Raw genomic sequence first — 25,650 nt, 5'->3', positions numbered from 1 at the left:
TCATCTTACGCCGCACGAAATAGCAACAAGAAGAAGAATGTGCACCCCCATATTACCCTGACATAGTGCTAGATGTGATGCCCAGCCAACAGGAGAAATCTTAGGATCTGAAATGCAAAATTACTTGAATTGCATGACATCTTGTCTTACTGTAATTTCAGGCCAGCTGCAGCAACGACGAAAAGGGTGCAGGGCAGCACAAAATGCAGAAGGAGATACTACTGCAGACTCAGCTCAGAGTCTATGGGCCTCATTACGACCCAGGCGGTAATCTTCTGTCATTACCGCCATGGCGTAATGAGCGTTTACGCCGTGGGCCGATGGCGTAAAGAGCGCCACATTACGACCCATCGCGCACGAGCATTACGCCATGGCGGTAATGCAATTAACGCCATGGCGGAAAAGGCCCCTACCGGCATCGTAAAGCGAGCAAGGCGCACTTCCGCCACCGTAAGTAGCGGCCACCGTAATTAGCGGCCACCGTAATTAGCGGCCACCGTAATTTGCGGTGGCCGTAAAAAGCAGGACCGGAAATAGCGTCATCGCGCCGGAACGGGAAACAGCACGTCGGCCATCTTTAAAAACACAATCCATTGCCATCCTACCGAACAACACCAGATCCAACCCTGACACCTGTCCCAACCAATCACCCACCCATCCAACTACCCAAAAAGGCCTAAAGCTGTTAAGAAGGCATGTGACCGCCAGCGCCAGGAAAGATTCAGCCGGGAGGAACTCTGCATGCTTGCGAAGACCCTGCAAGACAACGCAGCTGTCGTTTTCTCCCCTGAAATGACCAGGACAGCGATAGGGAAAAAGAAGGCCATCTGGGCCCTGGTGGCCGAGCGCGTCAGCGCGGTGGGGACCGTACCCCGCACCCCACAGCAGTGCAGGAAGCGCTGGGACGACCTCCGCATACGGATCAGAGCGGTCATCTCTGCGAACCGCAACCTTGCAATGGGTACCGGTGGAGGGTCGGAATCTCCACTAAAACTCCAACCGTGGGAGGAGATTTGTGCAACCACGATTGGCATGGAAGCCATTGAAGGCGTCGGAGGGATGGAAAGGGGAGCACCGACATCAGGCGATGAAGGTAGGTGCCTCAAACAAGACATGCCATAGTCATTGCAGTCCATTCATGTGTAGCACAAGATTGCCCTAGAGTGTAAATGCAACACATTTCCACACTGCCCATAGCCACATGCGAGCACCACCCTGTATACACTGCTGGCACCCGCATACCTGCATCCACATTCCACACTAAAAGGAGACAACCTGCATGGCCCTGCCTGAAATCTGCCTCATCTACTGACCAGAATAATGTCTATCATTGTCATTCCAAAGTCTGCAGACCCATCAATAACGCCCTCCCTCCTTTGCTCCACCACAGGCACAGATTCACACCCCGAGGACCAGGACACCCCTGCGACGAAGAGAGCCAAGAAGGCCAATTATACCGTCCCCGCACCCTCGACCTCAGCTGCAGTGAGGCAGACCCCACACCAAGCAGGACCCACTGCAAGCATACCGGACGTCCCACCGGCAAGCACCCCTGTAGTCAGCAGGCCAGCAGCAGCTGCTCCACCTCTACCAAAATTGCCTGCCACAGAAGGCACCGGGTCAGCGGCCAGCAGCAACATGGGTGAGACAGCTGCAAAAGCTGCATGTTCAGACTCAGACATTGAGGAGCACGAAGTCAGAAGCCCCACTGACCTACTACATTCCCCCTGTTTGTCAGACGCCAGCCCCCATGAGGATCACACACAGGGGCACACAGAGGTAGAGGAGTGGCCTTCTACCCCATGCCCAGTCCTCAGTCCACAGGAGGGGAGCAGCCCCTCCATCACACCACCAGCACTGGCCATGGGCCAGCAGGGGCAGCAGTCCCTCGAGGACATCACAGAACGGCAGCAACAACTGTCCACGATGCTGGCTGAGCATGCCGCGGAATGTGTGGGGGCTAGGGCAACCATTGAAAAGGCCACTAAGACCCTAAGGGCCGAAGTTGTGCAGAGCACTGCCACCCTGAGGGATGCCATGCAGGCCATGTCCAGGGACATCTGTGCTGAACTTGCCGGCTTGCGTCGTGCGCTCACTGAGCTCACCCACACCCTACAGGACGTGCATGCACAGGGGCAGGCAGGGACATCCTCCACTGCCAGTTCTGCACAGAGCAGCCCCGTCCGACGTTCCGGACGTAACCTGCGCTCCACAGCCAGGGGTGCCCCGGGGGCCGGGAGAGGGGGCTTGTAACAGCCTGTGCCCACTGTCACAGGCATCTGTTGACACCTACATGGGGTGTGTTGGGGTGTGCAGGGGGGAGGGGGGAGGGGGTGTGTTGGGGTGTGCAGGGGGAGGGGGAGGGGGTGTGTTGGGGTGTGCAGGGGGGAGGGGGTGTGTTGGGGTGTGCAGGGGGAGGGGGGAGGGGGTATGTTGGGGTGTGCAGGGGGGAGGGGGAGGGGGTGTGTTGGGGTGTGCAGGGGGGAGGGGGAAGGGGGTGTGTTGGGGTGTGCAGGGGGGAGGGGGGAGGGGGTGTGTTGGGGTGTGCAGGGGGGAGGGGGGAGGAGGTGTGTCATGACGTTTCATAGTTTAAATACACTTTTTTCTTTCCCAAAATGAAATGTGTGGACATTTTCATTGCGTATGTGTGCTTTATTGGTGTATAGTCCACAGTGTGCATGTCCCAGAGACACACAGTGCCCCAAGTGCAGTCTCCATGTGATTCACACCAGCCATGTGTGCTAGAAGCAGTGGTCGATGATACTTTGGCGCATTGCACGCCCCTTCTGTGTGTCGCCTCCTCCATGGGGTGCCGCCCCATCTGCACCCTCCTCATCCTCATCGTCAGGTGGTTGCAGTTCTGCGTCAGGGGGCAGGGGCACATTCCGTCTGACGCACATATTGTGTAGCATGACACATGCCATGACGATCTTTGCCACCTTCTCATGGTGGTACAGGAGTGCCCCACCAGACCTGCTGAGGCTTCGGAACCGTGCCTTCAATAGGCCGAATGTCTGCTCTATGACCATACGAGTACGTGTATGTGCACGGTTGAAGTCCTCCTCGTGCTGGTTCTGCGGGTTACGGACTGGTGTAAGGAGCCACCTCTTCAGGGGATAGCCTGCATCACCTGTATGTAGGCGAGAATGTATGTGTCAGTCATGTCGTCTGATCAAGAACATGATGTGCCAACATGGCTTGCATCCAACTGTTAGTTTGGCTCACTTCTACATGCACTCATTGATTCACACAATGCAACCAGTATATGCTCATGGCTCCCATGGCCTGTTTTGCATGCCATCACCCAATGTATGCAGAGGGGTTGAGTGCATTGTGAGTGCCCATCCTCTGTCTCCGTTCTCTGTGTTACTCACAGCCAGGTGGAGTATGCATCATTCCCCCCCCTATCAGCCAGGTGGAGTATGCATCACCCCCCCCCCTTTCAGCCAGGTGGAGTATGCATCATCCCCCCCCCTTTCAGCCAGGTGGAGTAAGCATCATTCCCCCCCCCTTTCAGCCAGGTGGAGTATGCATCATTCCCCCCCCTTTCAGCCAGGTGGAGTATGCATTGGTACGTCATTCACCTGCCCACTTCCATGACATTGGACTCACCGAGTAGCCAGGATCTTGGGCCTGCATGTCGCTCCATGTAGCGTGGTATTGTGGAGTTCCTCAGGACCATAGAATCATGGGTTGATCCGGGGAATCGGGCACAACAATGTGTGATGATCTTGTTGGAGTCACAGACCATTTGCACGTTGATTGAGTGGAACTGTTTCCGGTTGCGGTACGGTACCTCCATGGCACGTGGAACCACCAATTCCACATGGGTGCAGTCGATGGCACCAATGCAACCGGGTATGCTGGCTAGTGCATGGAAACCCACTTTGGTGTTTGCAATGTCCTGGGCAGTCCGTGGTAATGAGATGTGGTCGTCTGTGTGCTTGAGGAGGGCATCGAGCACTTGGATGAGTGTTCGTGAGAATAATGGTTGTGAAATGCCATGCAAGTGCCCCACTGTGTGCTGGTAGGTGCCTGTGGCCAGGAAGTGGAGTACAGACACTACCTTTAGTAGGGGGGGATGGCGGTTGGAGTTTCTATCATGCTGACGATGTCGTTGTGTATCATGTCTACGATGGCGGTGATGGTGTCCCGGTCCAAACGGTACAGGGTGTGGATCTGCTCAGCAGTGAGGTTGAATGGATTGGCTCTGATGCGTGGGATTGGGGGCTGCCTGCGTGGTGGCACTGGCTGTGCTGGTGGGGCTTGCTGGGCCTGCCTTGCCCTCCTTCTCCTCCTGCGTCTCCTCTGTGCTGCCTGTTGTTGTTGTTGCTGTTGTAGCACATGCATTGCTATCAGGTCCTCCAGCCCCAACATTGCTAGTCGTATTGGTATCATTGTGGAGTGTGACTGGGTGTGGGAAGGGGTGGGGTGTGCTCTTTTAGTACTTCCTGAGTCTGTATTGCCTTCACCTGTGCTGTTCCTGTGCACCTGTGGCAGCTGCATTCACTTTACATGGCCCTTTACGGTTGGTTCGCGATGGCGTAATTAGCACCATGGTGGTAAGGTACTTAACGGGCTGGGTGATGGCGTTAGGTGCATGTCTGCTTGGGTCGGCATTTGCGTACCTTTCCGCCATGGCGCTAAGTACGGTGTGGCCGGTCGCGTGCGCGCCCCCTTAGCGCAGTTAGCGTCAGCGTTAACTACGATGCAGCAAATGGCATCGTAGTTAACGGTCACGGGTCATGATCGGACCTGGCGGAAAACGATGGCGGTAACCATTTACCGCCATCGTTTTTCACTTAGCGCCAGGGTCGTAATGAGGCCCTATGTGTTCCATCAATCTTCCCTGGAGACACCGATCTGGTGAAGAATCAAACGAGAAAGAAGAGGGATGAGCCAAGATCTAACGGTCCCTTTACAGTGGAAGATGTCACTCCCTCTGCAGTCAAGTTACAAGGAAGAAGAGCTTGGATCTTTCTGGGTGACATCAAGCCATACATCGGAGAAGGCCCCCTGCCAGCACCACAATGCGTAGAGACTACAGATGATGGGGAAGAAGCACAGCACGTGCAGACGAGATCCAAGACGAGGAAGAAGGAATCATGACCAGCAAAGAACAAAAGAGCTTTTGTGCAAGGTTGTGGCTCAATTTTGGACATTTCCTCTGAGCAAAAAAGAGGATAAGGACATAAAACAGACACTCTCTACATCCAAGTTGCAGGGTAAAGAAGAAAAACTGCACGTATAAGCCACAAAATAATTTGTTGACTTTCAACTTTGGACTGAGGCACACTGAAGCCTTGATAAGAAAGAATATGCCAAACTTTGATCGAGGACACACTAATTGGAGGAAAATACAGTATCCAGACTCATTCCACATGGAAATATTGTTCGGACTCACTTATGGTGTTCCACAGTAGCAGCATGACCAAAGACGTCCTGAGTTACTTTGAATTAGTCTTAAGGTCATACCCGTCCTTCGTGGGGAGGCTCACCAGCATCACTGAGTTTCTACAAGATCCTGAAAACGAAAAGATAATAAGGACTCTGCTCACTGTGATTGACGAGTAGTTCCTCGTGCTTCCAGAGTACAGCAAGGAAAAAACAAATGTCCCAAGCAGAGGAAGGAGCGAATAGGCTTATCAACGTACTGTTCTTTCACTTAATTGAAGACTGTCCAGATCTTTCCGGGAGAACCGGAGATGTTTTGACATTTCTTCGAGATCCAGCAAACACAGAATGCTTAAATATAATCCTGAACGGTATTATCATACAAGTTGCTCTCCACACACATCAAAATTGCAGAAACTGCTCACTGTGAGTGAAAGCCAAACTTTAGCAAAGACAGGACAAATGTTCCTGTCACCATAAGATAGTAGGTTGACGAGCAACGTCTTTTTTTGACCTAATCAAGTATTTTCCAGAACTTGTGGGGAGACCTGCCGATGTTAACGTCCTCACATTCATCAGCGACCCAGCCATCTCTACACAGATGGGCATGATCTTGCATGGTATCGTGATGCAGGTTGAATGTTCTAACCATCAACAGAACTATCTGGGGAGATGTTTAACTTTCTGCTGAGAGATATTTTGAGAAGGTACTGCCAGAGACTTTACTTTTGTTAAACTGACAAGAACATGTCTTCTGGAGTGAAACAGATAACAGGCATTGACTGGGAACTCGTGTACTTTGAACATGCAGAGTAAAGAGACTTGCTGAATTTATTACTTGATTTTGACATTTCCTCATAAGTAGAAAAAGGAACTGCATCCAGAGACAATATACAATCCAGTGTCCAGGCAAAGAGGGACAATTGTTTCAGTACCTGCAAATCACAAGAAAAATGGTGGAATCCAGAGATAATATTGTCTAAGAGTGTATTAAAAGTTAGTTTCTTTCCTCAGATGATCGAGATGGGAAACCAAAGTAGCAATCTTGTCATCCCTCAGGAGGAGAGACACCCTTATTTTTCCAGAACTAAATGCTGTAGATAAACCTATAGGGTTATCATGTACCTATGCATTTTATTCATAATTATCTTACTGTCACTGAAGATTAGAACTGCATTATTTATTGGTGCACAAAGTGTTCATATTCCAGTGCACCCACCTAATGATGCACACGTGAAGCCCACAAAGGCACCCAGACCCTATATAGTCATTCCAGTCCCTAGAGGTCTGATGGCAGAATGAGTGAACTTAAGAAGGATGTGATTAGCAATGAGGCACACACACACTTATGGTATCAAGCAAATTGAAACGCCGGAGACAGGGTCAGCAGTGTAAGAATGAAAGAAGGTTACCGACAACCACACAAATGCAAACGATGAATACACCCACACCAGGTCTAGTGTTAATAAATACAGAACTACAGGCCAAAAAAGATGAGAAGGGTGGATAGACAACAATGAGAAGCTATACTATCAGTGAAGTTAAAAGCCAAATGAAGGAAGCTAAATTAGTGAAGAGACATAAGAAGTTGGAGAGGAAGCCAACTGGAACAACATGAATGACCACTCCTGATACAGCACTGATGGAGACAAAGGCAAGCCCCGATAAAATCTCACAGGCACAGATGATAGGAGAATCAGTATGGTTGTTCATAACCAGAGCCAGGAACATACGAGAGGACAAGGAAATGATTTCCAGACGTTTCTCTACTCAACTGGCACAGATGAAGATGCCTGCACCAGGTATTAGGATACCTGAGAATCTTCCAGCAAGAAGAAGCCATATGGATGCATTCAAGGATGTAGTTATAGCAAACTACATGAAAATCTTGAGAATCAAGAGAAGCATACACGGAGATGACAGTGAGCTAAACGACTACCTGGACAGCACAGCACATTTGAGAAATAACATATGGTACCAACATATGAAGGAAGTTAGAAGGCGGAGTTCAGAGAGGGAATGCTTTGTTTGTGCACTCCTTCCTTACAGCATGGGGAAGTCAAAGATCTTTGTAGCTGTAGAAATTGATGTCCAGACAGCGCACTTTCTATCACACGTAGCAATGTGAAAGACCAAAGGCCAGTTCATGGGTAGTGATGTCTCACTGAAATGGGCAACTGAAGCAACTGATCCAAATGAAGATGATTATGTCCAGGGCATAAAGACAAGACACAATGGAAAGAGAGAACCCATTGTGTTCATATACAAGAAGCCTGGAGTTAAAGGAGCAGAAATCAGACGAGAAGCAAACCTCAAACTAAATGTTCAAGGAAAGATGCCAGAAGAGGCTCGAAGTTGGAAGAACAGAGGCCAAATGCAAATTTGGGGAACAGTGCTTTCAGGAAATGGATGGGAGAAAGGAGTAGTGATATGCAGACCATGGATGGTCCTTGGTCATTTCCATTGACATAGTACAGAATGGATGCAAGCCATTGTGGCCGAAGCTTGCAAAACTGCTAACATGGGCCGAGGACCGGAGGAGTACCCTTGCAGATAGTGCCACTGGAAAGCCCAAAATTCTGCTTCAGGAATAATGGCACAAGGAAGATGGCGGAGAATCATAACTATGAACGGGTTTTTGACGCTCCAGGAATGGTACACAGAACTGCAGTGATCATGGATCATTATTGAGGATGTGGATCCAAAGCACATATCAGACTGCCGATAAACTGGGGAGGTATATGCACAATAGTCAATGTCCATGTTCCAGCATTGGTGATTTCGAAAAGTGACCTGAATATTGACATTTTCCCAAAAGCAGATGCTCACCTGAGGAGGAAGAGATCTGTGGAATTGATTAATTGAATGAAGTGAGAGAATTACTTTTCTGCCAAATACATAGAAACTTTTGATGCTATCCCTTATGAAAATAGGCTGATCAGTCAGACTTCCTCAGTGCTCACGACAATCTTCATGCCAAGGATTCAAGTTGGAGCAAATACTAAATGGTTGCAGATAACCAGATGGGAGTTGCTGCAGACCATCAACATGACCATAAAGGGATTCAACGCAATCAGGGAAGAGTTAAGAGCGATATGACTAATGACTCTCCAGAACAGATATGTCCTTGACATGATAACAGCCATGGATGGAGGTGTTTGTGCAAAAATCGGAGAATCATGTTGCACATTTCTAACCTTCTCCCGGCGAAGAAAATGGAACTCTAACAGAGGCCATAGGTATGCTGACGAAACTACAGAATCAAATGATTGATGAAACTGATGAAGTGGACGACGACAGCTGGTTTGGATCACTATTTGCATGGGTTCTGCAATGGATGGCAGACGCATTCAAATTCCTAGGAGCTCTACTAGTTATGATATTGCTCGGATTCTGTGTTATCAAGATAATAATATCTCACTGTCAAAAGACGGCGAAAAAAGCCATAGGGATGAAGATCATGATCGATGTCGAACCAGGGTGGAAGCCCACCAAAGACCTGACAGATGAAGAATTAAGAGACTTTGTGAAATCCAGCATTCATGCACCCGAAGGAACAAAGTTTCAATATCCCAGGAAGCATAGAAATTATGTGGGAAGATGGATATATTGCAACCCAAATTGACAGTGTCAACTAATAACGTGGAACAAAGATGAACATGTAAGAACAGCGGGAAGTCTGAAAGGAGTCATAAAAATATGGACCCCAAAGAGATATTTCTTTAGACCGTCATGTATAGACCCAGAGATGAAGAAAAAATTGCCCCAGAAGGTGAAGTGAAAATGAACACAGAAGATCCAAAGGAGATGGATACAAAGGAAGAAATGAAAGTGATCGATGAATCGCCCAGAGGGGGGAATGTAGCGGAGGTCCCAAGTACAGCCTGCACTCCAGTCATCCATTTCAAAGTACTAGGAATGTTCACGTCAAAGTATGTGATGTACGAGGAGCAAATAAACCAGCAGAGAGCCGCAGTGGGGCACTGTCCAGTAACAATTAGAAGAACCACACCCATTGAGGTACCTTCACCTAAGAAAACCTGGACAGTAAGGTAGCCATTGAGAAAACCTTATCGACAAATGAAACAGAATGAAGATCGTCTGAGTTCAGTCTCTGAAGAAGCCAAAAAGGTCCTAATGGAAGACACATGGTGACATCACAAAAACACGGACTAACTCACATATAGAAGATATGACGACCTGAGAATGACGGAAAGAGACGAAACGCCATGGATAAGGGACATCAAAAACCTAAAGTGAAAGGACGATGTCAAATTTAAAAAGCTTATGCCATGAGCACGGCAAAGATATTCAGTTAGTTTGCGCATGTAAATATGCTTGGAACCACAAGAAAGCTAAGAAAATCGTGACGCTTGCTATGCTTAGTAGTAAGATAGATTGCGGCAAGCGCCACCTATGCATATCTTCCTCAAAATAAGCATGTTATATAAGTATACTTCCACTATGCACAAGGCAGATTCAACCAAAGGTTACTGGATGCCGCATGAGGAGAGTTTCATATTTAACAAATCAAGAATAAAAGGCAGAAGCGAAACTCAGCAGAGATAAATCGTGCCAAAAAGCCAAGGTTGTATCAGCTGAAATAGACTTACAGTAGCTACAATTAATGAAGCAAAGAACAGAATATCCTGCTCAGAAAGGTCAAGATAAGAAGCAGAAGGCAGGTCGTGGGCAAAATGAAAATCAAATACACGAATTACATGAAGAATGAGACAATTTCACGGTGTCTGAATCACGTGACCAGCCGAGCAAAAGGAAGGGGAACTTTCACACCTACGCATGGCAGTGGGTCATGCAAAGATATCAGAACTTTTTTCCTGACAGAGATGCACTCTCAATGCCAACCACAATGAAATTATTGACACATGTCCACCAAAGTGATGAATGATTGTAGCAATAATTGGAGGAAGGCTGGGGGAGCTGACAAGCACAGTGCACCTGGCCGACCATTCTGCATGCTGCTAGACAAAGTGGAAAAGTATGAGTGGGGTTGGTGCCAACCCAATCATAGTGGACCAAGTAATATAGGGTCCTATAGTTAGTAGAACGAATGGGACGTCTTACTTTTAGTGACATCTACAGTAGCCATTTTTAATGTAGAGCTTAGATGCCCCACCTGGCAATGTTTACCCAATCCCCTAACTCTGTTACCATAGACAGATATAGCACCTATACTAAAGTGACCTTCCTAGAACCAATAGAATTGCATGAAACATTTTTAGCATTATACGTCAGTGATGACGATTTTTTAGCATAATTGATGTGTTTTTTATGATGTTCGTTGGAGTTGTGAAGCGAGAAGGAAGATCAAGCAACCGCTGATATTCATGAAACTCCCCGCTTATTGTACTTGTCATTAAATGGACTCCCTTTGCCAAACTATTGAGTTGTCATTATTGATTTGATGCAAATCTGCATCGTCATCCATCTCACGGGTGCTGCTATTCGATCTTAAAGTGCCATTGGGCAACCCCCAGCTTTATGGGCCGGTTGGGGTCCTGGTGCACAAATCTATGAGAACCACCTGAGAATCAGAGGTTTAGGACTCTCTGCAGCCCTATCACTTCCTTTGAAACATCAGACAACCTAATTCCCCATGAAGCATGATCTTGCATTGTAGAGATTAGGGATTTTCACCTCGTTCATCTCCCCAGTTTCCTGCAATATCCATCCTTCAAGGATAATTACCCTTACTTTGCTCTTTCTTGCTTTGCTCTTCAATGTAGCTATTATTGCTCACTAAACCAGACACTTCATTCAGATAATAAAATATGTCATTTTAGCTAGATCAGCATTCTGTAAAACACAGCCAAGTGGCAGATTGCTTCAACACGATCAGAAATTAAATTTCAAATACTTATCCTTTCCAATCAGGTCTCCCTATTTACTAGTCACAAGCATCATAACCTTAAGGATCCTTCATTACCAATGTGAAATGTTGAAATCTGAGAATAATATCAACAGCAAACGACTTTAATTTCCCAAGTTCTAAAGTTGGCTCTTGCATATTCAATAAAGGGAATGACATTAAAACAATGCCTCTAATGTCTTACTCCAAGAAAATGTCACTTGTAAATGATCCCACACTAGAACCCATTAGTCTGATTCATGGAATTATTTGCGCCTAAAAACGGGGATTTGTGTGCCATTCTGCCTGCAAATCCCCATTTGTTAAACAGGGATTTGCGAGCAGAATGGCGCACAAATCCCCGTTTTTTTGCGCAAATAATTCTGTGAATAAGCCCACATGTCTTTGATGCTGTAGTTTGCCAAAAGACGAAGGCCATACGGGTGGTAGGTTACCCAATGAAAATATGTATTATTGGCAAAAACTGTGTAAACATCAATGCGGAAACTGGTTGAAAGTTCATAAAATACGGATATTCAAGATAGGCAATATATGCTGACATTGGCAAATAGTAATTCTCCACAGTTATTCTGGAATTGTATCAACATTACACATTTTAACAAGTCTTCTATTGATAATGCCATTTAACAGTGCACTTGCAATAAGTGTTTTACTGTTATGTTATGTTATGTTATTAGCATTTGTAAAGCGCGCGTTCGCCCAAAGGCATCATGGCGCTGGAAGGGAAGCTACCCAGTCGGAGAAGACCAGTGGAGTGGTCAGGCTTAGAACAGGTTGGTTTTCAACACTCTTCTGAATCCGAGATGGTTAACAGTAGCCCTAAGAGGTTCAGGGAGGCTGTTCCAAAGTATGGTCGCGGCAACAGAGAAGGCTCTACCACCGAGCCTTGCCCGGCTAAACCTGGGGACAGTGAGCAGGTTAGAAGTAGCAGAGCGGAGGTTCCGGTCCGGACAATATCGGGTGAATTTAAGCTGCAGAAATTCAGCACCCTGACCGTGAATAGCCCGGTGAACAATACACAGAGATTTAAACTGAATTCGTTGGTTCACCGGGAGCCAGTGCAGTTGGCGAAGCACTGGTGTAATGTGGGCACCATAAGGGGAGCCAGTAGCCAGCCTAGCAGCCAGGTTCTGCATACGCTGAAGGTGAAGGATGAGGCCGATAGGTTGAGACAGATAGAGCGAATTGCAATAGTCCAGTCGTGTGAGGACTAATGCGGCTACCACAGGGGGGCGGAGGGCTACCGGGATCAAGGGCATAACCCTCTTAAGGATTCTGATCTGGTGGTGGGTGGACTGGCACACGGCCGCAACCTGGTTAGACATTGACAAAGAAGCGGAGAGGATAACTCCTAAATTCTTGACTTTGCTAACTGGGTTGGGTAGCGGGCCCAAGGCAGCGGGCCAGAAAGCAGGGGTCCACAGGGAGGGGTTGGGGGGGCAGCCTACCAACAGTACCTCCATTTTATCACCATTTAACTTTAGCCAATTCTGGTCCATCCAGATCCCGACTGCCCTAAGGCAGTCGTGGAGGCATACAGAGGTCTCTGATTGATCCTGGTCCAGACGGATCAGGATTTGGGTATCATCTGCATATGAGTAGCAGTTTAACCCATAGGAGCGGATGAGACAAATCAGGGCCCAGATGTAGATGTTAAACAGAATTGGCGATAGCGAGGATCCCTGAGGGACACCACAAGTGAGAAAGCAAGAGGGGGAGAGAAACGGTGGCATAGCAAGGGTCTGAGTGCGATCCGAAAGAAACGAAGTAAACCAGGCAAGAACAGCATCGGATATCCCAATCTGTGAGAGACGAGAGAGAAGGATGGAGTGGTCTACCGTGTCGAATGCGGCGGAGAGATCTAGCAGGATCAGGGCCCCAACTCCGCCAGCATCGACAAGTCTGGACATGTCGTCCTGCACCGAGACCAGGACACTTTCTGTACCTCTCCCAGGCCTAAAACCCGCCTGGGCATGATTAAATATTTTGGAAGATTCCAAAAAAGAGGACAGAAGCGGTGTAACCAGCGATTCCAGCAGTTTGGACAGAAACGGAAGTAGAGAAATAGGGCGGAAATTAGCCGGGATAGTGGGGTCAAGAGAAGGCTTTTTAAGGAGGGCAATAACCCTAGCAGATTTCAGTTCTGGGGGAACAAATCCCGACTGACAAGAGTTGTTTATTGCCAGTGTGATCTCAGTCAGAATATCAGGAGCAATAACCTTCATAATAGAGGCTGGGATGGGGTCCTCGGGAGATGATGATTTAATCTTCAAAATGGCTGTCAAGACCTCTGCCTCGGTGAATGGAGGGAAAGAGGACCAGCTAGCCAAGGTATCAGTAGAGGGCACAAAGCTGGGGGTTTCAGGAGGCAAAATTGAAAGAGATTTAGCAATGTTTGCTCATATAGCATCAATTTTGGTGGTAAAAAAGGAGGCCAGGTCATTGCACAGTTCCTGAGAGGGCTTAACCATAGAGGTCAGGGTCTCCGAAGAGGATAATGAATGCACAATGGAAAAGTGACGTTTGGTAATACTGTTGGTACACCAGATTCATGCTTTATTTTTTATTTTTGCTTTCTTATGTTGTTTATTAATAATTCATTATGATATTTTATGCTGTTCACAATTTTGTTAGTCGTTTTATGTATTAATGTTGTCTTTTTGTCTTTTGTCTTTTTACTTTCAATTCTGAAAAGTTTTAATTAATGGAAGCAAAACAATACCAACTGTACTGTCTATTTTGGCTACTTTAATGCTCACTTACACTTATATTAACCATAAATAAGTCATCAAAAATGACAAAGTTCTTTCCTTCCACAACTAACCACGACCTGGGCATATCAAAACCAGACATGATGCCTCTGTATACCGATCCAAAAGCAGCATTGAAAAACAGATGTTGACGACATTGCAATAGGTGAATCAAAAACAGAAATGCCACCCTAAATTTTGCTTTGCCGTTTCTGAGGACAAGAAAATCATTCACAGTTGTCAAACGGATAGGTAGAGTTTGAACAATTTGGTAGGTGAGTGGTGAGGCCGAGTTTGAGTTTTTGGCAAGAAAGGCACGACTTCTACTTCATTCCACCTATTTAATCTACATTGCCTTGACCAAAAACACTGCCTCACCGGCATCCAAAGAGACAGGAGACAGTGGGAATTGTAGAGATTGTTTGAAACGAGGGGGTTCAGCTGCAGGTGAAGGGATGAGAAAACCACTGGTTGCTGTGGGCAGAGTTTCATACCTGTGAGGCAACGAAGACAGGGAATGGCTACATTTGAAAATAGCTGATTGGTTTTAGTATCACTCTATATTGGGAATTCGATATTATCCACTTTGTTCAACTAGCAAACTGGTTGAAAACATTTCTCTGGATTTTTTAAAACCTTTTCACGGCAACAAACTAAGATTGTGGGTTAGGTATGTAGAATGTGGCATGGGTAGGCGAGGGAGGCCTGGGGTCATTTTGTAGTAACAGAAAAATGGTATACAATGTATTTCGACCATTTAAAATCGAATACACTTCATTGATCCAGGAATTAAGTGACTTTTTCATTATTAATAATATTTATTATAATTCTCATAATAATACCACATTTTGATAAAGCACTTTACTGCCGATTTCTACCAATTATTACTGAAATAATACAAGTATTAATTACCCAAGTAAATGGCAATCAGTAAACCGGTCTCCATTTGCAGAACGAATGAGTCACCCCTACCAAGCTAAAAACCTTAATGTGTGAAGTAAATAGCTATTGTAAAGCTATGTGTATAGGCCAATACAACATTAGTGTGCAATGATAGACAGTCACAATGAGGGTTTAACATATAACAACTGAATTAGAACATCTGCAAACGACACATAAATGAGAGTGCTCTTGCATTCCTGAACACATACTAACCCCCATTATGTATTCAGTTTTCCTTAATAAAACACATGACCGTGTGATACGACAGGAACCGCATTTCCACATTTGCATATGCGTCCCCTTACCTGTGTAATACAAGCTCCTGTGAAGGCGACAATCACAGCCACAACATTGACAGTGAGCTGGAATTGCAGGAACTTGGAGATGCTGTCATAGACATTACGCCCCCACATAACAGCCTTCACGATGCTACTGAAATTGTCATCTGTCAAGATGATGTCGGAGGCTTCCTTTGCAACATCAGTACCGGCGATACCCTGGAAAGAAATCATGGAAAGAGGATCAATTAATATACGAAACAGTGCTGAGAATGTTGCCAAGCGAATGGAACATGAAAGTGATGATCACAGATTGAGTTTACTGTTGAGCTTCAGTAATTCCATCTTCAGGACCTCATGCATCTATTCAGAATGTAAACATCAGGTGGCTGCCTCAAACGCCTCGAACGGACAAAGGAAATGTGCGCGTTGCAATCCCATATTTTAAATGAAAATACAATTTAACATTTCCATTGAATATTCTTTTTTTCGAATAAGATTTTGTGTATCAGGGTCATCACGTTAAACTTCAGCCTGAAGCTAGTGCAGTTTCCCCAGCACAAGATAAATATAAGCCCTTCGGCTGAGTTAAGAATGACTTGTAGTCATGTAAATTCGTATTTGCCCCTAACGATGGGGCGTTGCAATAGACGAAGCATGCTTAAATATTGGCCAGAGTGATGATACTAATGTTTTCCGAGGATAGAAAAAGACATATCTGTTTCAGCATCATCAGGTAATAGGAGGATGCACTGAGTTCTGCTTTGGGGTGGGGAAGAATGGACATCATATCATCAAATAAACACAAAGTGATTTTGCTTGACCAACCATTTTAAAGAAGCCTTGCGCTAGGGCAGACTCTATGCATTTTCATTCTCAGCTGGTCAGAACAGACAAGCTGAAATTTGATTGGTTCAACCTAAGACAGTTTGTTTGCACCTAGAATACAAGCGCTCACATGGAACAGCACCACTGAAACCACTCCCACAACACAGAATCAAGGGTGGACATCCCACCCTTCCAATAGCAACCTATTTCGGACTGTGACCTGGGACCCCCCATCAATGGTCTTAAACCATCCCGCTGTAAAGGGGACATCTGTCCAGCCTCCATTGTTAAAGACTTTGCAGAACCATAGCCCCCACACATCGCAACCATCACAAGCTCATACTTTGCTACCTGTTTGGTGCCCACCAGCCTCAAAGTATCCTGGATCTCCCCCTGTTAAAAAAAAACAAACATCCTTATACCATACAATCACTACCAACTACCGGCCCATCGCGACTGTCCCCTTCCTGTTGAAAATCATCGACAGGGTTGCCTACCTCCAGATCCGGAACTTCCTTGAATCCCACAACATCCTAGACACCTGGCAATCAGGCTTCTGCCCCAGGCACAGCACTGAGACATGGCACTGAAACAGTCCCCCCTTGGCTTAATAAACCAACTGGACAATGATATCTCCTCCTCCTTCTCGACTTATCAGTAACTTTCAACTTGGTCGACACCACACACTTTGAAACCACCTAACCACCTATGCGCACTTCTCCCCTGAAGCCGCCAAATGGATTCCACCCTTCCTGCTTTTCAGGACATCAAGATTCTTTGCGGGCAACGCAGCAGCCACTCCCACTCTGATAAAGGTTAATTTGTCTCACCCACCTTGTATAATATTTACAGAAATATTCTCTTTGATCTCCTCAACTCCCTCAATACGTTTTACACAAACTACGCCAATGACACTCAAATCCTCATCCCCCCATCTGCCAATCACTCCCAAGACACAATCAAGGTAAATTCCATCTATAAGACCATTCAAACTTGGATTGCTATGTACAACCTCTGCTTGAATTATGAAATGACAGAATTACTGATCATTGGCTCCCCAGCCTGCCTTGCCAACCTCAACAAGCCCTTCAAATGTTTCACTATTGATTGCCACAAAATCCCTGTTGCATCTGCAGTAAAAACTTTGTGGGTCTACCTGGATGCTACCCTCAACATTTCTTGGCAGGTGAACTACATCACCTCTACATACGCCGATGCCACAAAGTTGATCATTGCCAGGAAGCCTCTCCTGTCCTCAGAATGGTTCCATGTGTTAATATCCCCGCAAAAATAGTGCCATACAAGAATGGTGCCTTTTTTTGCAGCAATATTAACCCATGGAACCTGCGGGGGACAACCCCGATATTTTCTTTAAGGTAGCAGGGGACACCCCCGCAATCCCCACTCCCATTTACCCCATGAATTATCCCCACAAATAATTTTGCCTATGACCTTTCCCAGCAACCATATATATGGCAGCATTATTTGTGGGGATAATATTAGCTGATCCCTTCAGAATACCTGAACCAACATCGCCCGTACACTCTTTGGATCCAAACTGGATTATTGTAACTCTCTTCTTTGCGGTACTACATAAAAAACCTGAAGAAACTGCAAGTGGTTCAGAATAATGCCCTCCGAGCAGGGACAGACCTGGGCAAACATGACCACATTTCCAAAATGAGGAGATTCCTTCACTGACTTCCGGTCAGGGAGAGAATACAATTCAAAACACTTTCCATCACTCTCCAGTGCTTAGCCAGCCACGCACCAACATACCTCATCCAAGAGATCAAAAGACAAGCCCCTACAATACTGCAGTGATCTGTCTACAAACACTGCCTGGAGACACCCAGATATAACCGCAAAAGAGCTGCAAGAGCCAGTTTCCGAGTCAGGGCTGCCACCCTCTGTAACAATCTCCCACCCCACCTGCAACTGAACCTTCATACCCGAAGTTCAGAAAGAAATTGGGCTAAATGCGCTGCTATAAATAAATACATACATAAATACATACATAAATAAATAACTAAATAAATAAATAAATAAAGTGGACTACTGACTGAATGCAAGCTGGTGTTTTTTCAATGAGAAACAGACACCGGCAGATTTATTTATTTAACCATTAGTGTACAATAGCAAAACAACTGGATAAACGTGATTTCAAAAGAACAGTAGTCCCTTTGGACGGAATGTGTCTTAATAACATCGGTAAAGGTTCCATCTTTGTGGATGGTGCAATATGCCGTAACACCTTGAAATGCAACACATTTGCTCATTCGCGATGTGGCAACAATATATATGTGGGCACAACAACAGGATCTTTATGGCAACTAAGAACGGAACACAAACCAGATATAAGAAACTCCTCAGAATCACCAGCTGCATGCCAATTCAACTGAAATAACACAGTGGCACAGTGAATATGACAATTGTATCTCATAATGTATGCAAAGGTGACTCAAGATGAAAAACCATGTTTTATCTGGTTTCTCAGATCACAGAATCTAGGAATTAATGAAATGACAGAATGGCACGTTTGTTATTTTTCCCTACAACTAAATAGGAATTGACTACAGAGAACACAAGGCTATTTGTTAAGTATATTTTCCATTTTGTTGAAAGGACAATCGATGGGACCCGTACCATTAACTGCCAGGTGAATTGTTTTAAGTATTGAAAACCAATGAAGCAGCAACATTACTCACAGACAGATGAAAATAAGACAACCGGGACATATTACAGAAAATTTGCACTGGTGCAGGTGCAAAGTTGTACACTATGGAAACTTTTGCCCTATTTTTTAAAACACTGGGACATGTTAGAAAACCTTTGCACCATGACAAGTGCAGATTGGCATGTTACAAGCACCAGGGCAAACATTGCCCAGTTAAAGCCCTTCTGAGCATGGAAAGACCATTCAAAGATGATGGTTTTGGGTTCAGAAGTCACCCGATCAGCCCATGGATCGAGACTGGTTGGTTATTGTGGGTCCCTCGAACATCTCTACAGGCAGCAAACTTGTGCCTATAGTTGTGTTATGCTGAGCTCAATGTTACTCTAACCCCAGTTGAAGCCCCTTTTTGAGGATTTAAAGCCCACTCAAAGATGGATGCTTTGTGGTCAGAGGTCACCTGATTAATCCATAGGTCAATACTGGAGGGTTCTTGTAGGTGCCCTGACCTCTGCGGACAGCCTCAGATAACTGGAATGGGTGCATCTGGTGGTGTTGTACTGAGTTCGATGTTGCTCTCAGACCAGTAGAAGCCATGTGAATATAGGACTTCTAGCAGGCTACAGCTGACAAAGGAGATGCCAGTTCATGGAGTGATCAGTCTCAGTCTAAACTGGTGATCCGTTTCATTCAATCCTTCGATGTTCCTGTTCTTATATTTACAACAGTAGTGTGATTGTCGTAAGCCTGCTACTGTAGTCTTACTCCCAAGCAGAGAGGATTCCTGGGGCCAGCAATTATGCCAGAACACATTTTAGGCTCAACTCCGAAGTCTGGCCAGGATGCCTGATAGCCAATAGCAAACAACCATGGGTTGATACGTGGGCCAGAGGGAGGACCAACGGCATCCATGCAAAACAGGTCACAAAACCATGAGCTGGAGCTAAGACACATTGGCCCCATCAAGAATGTGCAAGCCTAGCACATTCATTACCTGACCAACCTATTTGAGTATCGAGCTACCCGAGTGGTTGCTCCATCCCACCTATATGAGTATCGAGCTACCCGAGTGGTTGCTCCATCCCTGGTTACGAACTGTTCGAACATCTAATTTCACAAGCAAAATGAAGCATATTCACACATTCTTGCATCAGTGCATACTAGGCAAGGGAAGCTCCTACAAACCAGAGTAGCAGCACATGGTGTTATCACAAATAGGCGCTACTCGGCATGGAAGAAATCCCCCATGCTCTTGGCCACACACACATCTGCCTACTCCTGATGACCCTGCTGGGCAGGTACTCCACGTAAGCCGACATCAGACAGCGCTGCAGAAGCCTCACCTACTTTGGCTGCTTAGCCACAGACTAGTCCAGTCTGCCACAAATCTCTGATCATATATCATTAAGCCCCAATGTGATTGTCAGTTTGGCGGAGGGAATGAATATGTTTGTCTTATGATCTCTCTGAGGGCATGCAGAAGTGTGCAGCTCTACATTGTGGATGATCAGTGACGTCACAAAGCTTTCACAATCAGAAAGTATTCTCTAAAGTAACTTAAATCTAGGACAACCCCACAATTACTTTATGAAATAAAAGAGAACAATTTGAAAGATAAGCACAATTGGCCAAGAGTGACATTTATCAACCTTAGTTAAATTCAGGAAGTGCTCTATACACTAGGAAATCAATGTTTCCACAGCCATCATAATAGATATCCCGATACCCCCACACAGTCAATGTTGAGTATCCCTTTTCCCTTAATATGGTAGAATCATGACTCTACTCTTCCTGTTATGACAGAAGTGGATAGTATATTACTCAAATAGGGCTACATAGTCAGTGAAAGAGGCTTGACAGAGCCGTGATTTGATGCAGAAACGTCATACCAATTCATTAAATGTTGAAGTTGATGGAAAGCTACTAATCTGAATACCAGCAATAATGATGTATTGCCTGTAAACATTTCGATTTGCTAAGAGTTCATATGCGAATGCTCGGTGCCAGTGATTGGAGTGCCAGCGAGGATCTTGCATTTGACAAACTAAATCCAAATGGCCTTTTCATACAATTGTTACAAACGTATTATAGATTTTTCAACCCTGCATAGAATAAGTTTATGATCTGAAAAAAATCATCATACTGGAAGGCCCTCAAAAACATATTACCGTCCTTAGGTACATAACAGGTGTATTTGTAGAGCACACATTCACCCATAGAGGGGCCTCTTGGCACTAGTGACAGATAACAGATGTATATTGTAACCCAAATGAATGGTACCCACTTTATCAACCTCAATAAGATGAACGGCTGAGTGGACCTGCTAGGAGGTGAACCACAGGCCACTGTAGTGGGTGCATTAGTCCACTGAGCCACAGACCCAGCTTGGGCTTCCTGTACTTTCAGCCTTTCATTTGTCACTACAATAATAATGGTTCGAATGTAAATACGGATCATGACTATCCTGCTGGACCTCAGAGTTGCTTTCCTTATGTTCTATTATTATTTATTCTTAGCATTTGATCAGAAGCAGCATGCAAATCAGAGCCTGTACACATGTTCCCAAACCTGCTGAAATGTGGCTTTCTGCATTCAGGCATATGCCCATGTGTCAATCTTGGAAGAAAGAGAAATACTCAAGCATTGCTTACCTTATATCTAGGGGATAGAAATAACATGTTACCTTGTCAGTTATGCGTATTCCTATCCTTGCATTGTGTCACCAACAGCATTCACCTTCTTACCCTACTCTTGGACTGAGCCACTATCTGGGGTCTACTAGGTAGTCCCTGGATATTTATTCGTGAACTTAATTGCAGTACCATAAATAGACATCACAGGTATTTCAAGCCTGCATTCTAGTCAGAATTGCCCGAACATGCTCTCATCTCGCTTACGCACCAAACACTACATCATTTCTATCTTACAATACTCCAAGACTGTCTCCTACGTTTACAATTTTGCATGTGCAGGTCCCCTCTGCAACATTTTCAACATTTGCACAGTGGAGTGAAAAAAGTGAAGAACAAAAAGGTGGCCTACATGCTTGCAAGCCACCTTTTTGCGCTCAAATTGAGCAAACGTTGCCTGCCATGTAGGCATAGCAGGCAGAGCTTACAATGGATGTCTACGGAGTTTGCCTGCTTTTGTAGAATTCAGGCGGACTCCATAGGAATCACAAGCAAGATATGTGCAGGTGCAAGTGCATGGAGGATCTGTATGGTGGAGAGGAAATGGGAGGCGTAATCATAATTTACAATCTGACCCACCTTTTTTCCATACAACAAATTAAAAATTAGCTCACTGTTAATTGAAGGCGGAAAAGTCCTATGCCAGAGTTTTAAGCATTTAATTAACGCTACGGCTCATAAAAAATGATCCCCAATGTGTTTATTAACTCAAAACATGCATTTCTGTGCTTCCTCCCTTTAGAATATAATCCATATATCTGACACTCATCCATACTACTACAAAGCTTTTCTCCTGCCAAGCGACCTCCCAGCCTGCACCATTTCCTCCCACTTGACTTTTTCAGGCTCTGTTCCCAGCAGACTTGTGTCTGGATTCCAAACGCGAGGGCACACTGTGCTTTCATAGTCGAATGATCATGATTCAACACATTACATAAGCAGAGTAACATAGAAAAACATGGCATGACTATTCATACATGTATCTTAATCAGCTGCTCGTTTGGTTCTTGGACGTACATCAGAGGGGTCCTCAGGAATCAAATGTATGGGGGCAACAAACGAAATTAGGGGGCTGCCTATAAAATGGAAATGCGTATGCTTTCCCAAATTGACATTGGCAAAGTAGTCCAAAGTGGTCCCGGGGAGGTAAACATTGTGCATTTAGACAGCAAGCAATTCTGTTGGACACACATTCAAAATGATAATACTTCTGATGCCGGGGCACACGGTTGTTAGGTCCCACAAAATGATAGAGCTACTTATATTTTCCACTAAAGCCCTCCCGTCTCTTTTAAACCCCAGACATACTACATATATGTTATTGCACAAGCAGTGGCTACCCATGCTCTGTAGAGATAACTGCAAGTGGCCAGTGAAGACTGCTGTATTGTCCCATTAAAGGTATGGCAGCCTGCTGAGGAGTGTCAATGCCACATTATGTAAAGTAGAAGCAAGGTGCTCTGTGCTCAGGAAGGTGCATTCCTATCCCCTTTGGTATTTATAGAAGGGAGCTGTGTCATGGGGTAAGCCAAGGCAAACTGTCAAAGAGCACACATTTTAGCCTCACTGTGCACAGTGAGTTGTGCTGGATATGTGGTGCAGTATAGCCAGGGAAAACAATGTCACAGGCTATAAGGGCTGTAATATATGCTACAATAAATGCTACTTGGCATATGAGGGCTGGCCGTACCCCTTATCAGGCATTGTGGGGACTCGAGAATCTGGACATTCTAAAATATGACATTATACAAGGAGGCCAGCATTTTACATCAGCGCAAGACCTCTCAAATTGGCTCCTGGCGGCTTGAGAAGCTCTACATCTTGTTTTTTTCATTGCAGACTGTTGGTTGTTGTTTTGCTGTTGCCATTACAACTAAGACACTTCAAGTACCAGCATGCTTATAATAATATGGCATGTTGGTTGTGAGAGATCTGTGGCATATTTGACAACAAATGTAAATGTGTAGGGAGTGAATGTATCTATTTATTGTTTGAACATGTCACACAATACTTACTCTGATGGGACTTCCTTCACCTTTTGACATTTCTCTGAAAAGCAGACTTCTGAGAGTACATTGAGTTTACAAACTGCATTTGACAGCGCAGTTCCAATGTACCATATTCAAGCCTGCGTCTCTGCAGCATCTGCCAACATGGCCCAACTCTTCAAAATCTGCAAGGAGCTGGCCAATCCTGCTGCAGTCTGTATCTATCTTGATCCCTCATAGACCTGTTCTGTGGCCTTGTCATCTCATTTCATAACTGAAACTGTGGACATTCTGTCCACCCTCTCTTCCTCTTCCTCCTTCTCTTCCTCCTCCACTCCTGGCCTGCTAGTGGACACCTCTCCTCCCTCCTCTTCCTTTCCTCATCAAAACAGGTACTTCCCTGTTCATCCAGATCCATGAAGTACCACAGCAACACTCTTGCTCCAGCCTTGTCCGATTTCTGCAATCACTGTTTTGGCACTGGAACCTTCCCCTCCCCTTAAGCACTGCCTTGTCACCACCTCCTAATGAAGCCCTCTGCCAAACCCTCCTCTCGGGCTAACTATCGCCCAATCTCCATCACTCCTTTCCTGTGCAAACTCTTGGAAAAACTGGCCATCTCCCATCTTAATCTGCACACTGAATCTGTTGGTTGCCTCCACGACCACCAATCTGGCTTTAGAGCTGCTAGGAGCAGGGAAACTGCTCTGGAGAACATCCGTGAAGACCTGCTCTCTAACATTGACTGTAAACTCCCTTCTGCCCTCATCCTCCTTGATCTTTATTCTGATTTTGATACGGTCAACCATGCCATTCTGCTCAATCACCTCCATGATCACATGGGTGTCACTGATCAGTCCATGGCCTGGCTGACCTCCTTTCTCACTGATCGACCCTCTAACATCCAGCTGTGGTCCTTCTTCTCTTCTATCCCTGTCTCTACCTGTGGTGTTCCCCAGGGTCTAACCTTTCTCCGTGGCTGTTCAACCAATAACTGGCATCTCTTGCCCACCACATTGCTGCTCTCTGCTCCAATGTTCAGTGTTATGCAAATGACACCGAGCTCTCTGTCGGGCTCCCCTCACCCACCTCTTCTCCTTCTCTCATTCCAGACTTTCTTTCTGCAATTCAGGAGTGGTGCGTCGCCAATGATCTCTGCCTTAATGCAGGTAAGGAGATCCTCCTCATCAGAACACCAGCCCTCTCTTTTCCCCTCTCTTTCTGACCACCCACCCTGGGCCCTTTTCCTGTTTCTACCTTTGAGGCTAAGAAGCTTGGGGTCATCTTCGACTCCACCGTCTCCTTCTCTCCTCACATCTCCGATACCTCTAAGAAGTCAAACTATCAGCTGCACCACCTCAGAGGTATTCTTCCATTCCTCATTTTCCCCAGAAGCTCACTGTCTCCAGAGCTCTGGTCCTCTCTAGACTAATGCAACAGCCTCTTTCTAAATCATCCCGCCTCTACTCTCCATCCTCTACAACTTATCCCCAACAGGACTAGAAGACTTGTCCTTGGCCTCAAACCCAGGGATCGTATCTCTCCAACTCTGAAATCTCTTCACCGGCTCCCAGTGTCATCAAGGATCAAGTTCAAGATCCTCTGCATCGTCCACAAGGCTTTCTGGGTCTGGGACCACACTACCTCCAACTCTCTCTTCCTAAACATTTCCCTTCTCGAGCTCTCTTCTCATTCACCTCCAACTCTCTGAGGGTCAGTCGCTTCTCCAAGCAGGGAGTCGGGGGCAGATCTTTATCTTCGGCTGGGGCCTCCCTCTGGAACAGCCTCCCTGACCCTCTCAAACTTGAGCAGAACCAATTCCGGTTCCGGAACCAACTGAAGACCTTCCTCTTCGCTTCTGCTTTTTCTCTTCCGCTCCCCTGCTGATGTCCCGACTGCTCCATGCACTAGTCACCTGCCCACCCTCTGAACTTGGGCCCAGGGCCCAACATGTCCGGTTGTACCGTGCATTGCCTGCTAGCTCCCCAAGCACTTGTGGTCTGTATCTGTAACCCTGCAGTCCATTCTCTCTGCGCTCCTGAGACACCATTTGGCTGCACTCTCTGTTTACCTGCACAGAGCCACCTGCTCGCTGGATTTTGATTACCGGCTCTTCTCCCCTGCCCCCTCGCACTTCTACCCACCCACTTCCCTGCACTTGGCGATCTCAATAACACAGAGCCTAGTAAGATCGTTATTTTGTCCTCCCTGTTTCA

General features: G+C 45.9%; 1 protein-coding gene across 17 annotated transcripts in view; it reads right to left on the bottom strand.

Annotated features, from left to right (window-relative positions):
* The window catches only part of ATP2B2 (ATPase plasma membrane Ca2+ transporting 2), a 2,164,916-nt gene that overhangs the window by 172,179 nt on the left and 1,967,087 nt on the right, over positions 1 to 25,650 (bottom strand). For all 17 annotated transcript variants that reach the window (XM_069643898.1, XM_069643899.1, XM_069643906.1 and 14 more), the window contains one exon: positions 15,282 to 15,473. In XM_069643898.1, coding sequence (XP_069499999.1) covers positions 15,282 to 15,473 — 192 coding nt within the window. The remainder of the gene's footprint in view (positions 1 to 15,281; positions 15,474 to 25,650) is intronic.

This window comes from Ambystoma mexicanum, chromosome 2p, assembly GCF_040938575.1.
Source record: "Ambystoma mexicanum isolate Mex_15411 chromosome 2p, UKY_AmexF1_1, whole genome shotgun sequence".
NCBI lineage: Eukaryota > Metazoa > Chordata > Amphibia > Caudata > Ambystomatidae > Ambystoma > Ambystoma mexicanum.
The sequence above is the reverse complement of the archived record's forward strand: the minus strand, read 5'-3'. Positions and strand labels throughout refer to the sequence as shown.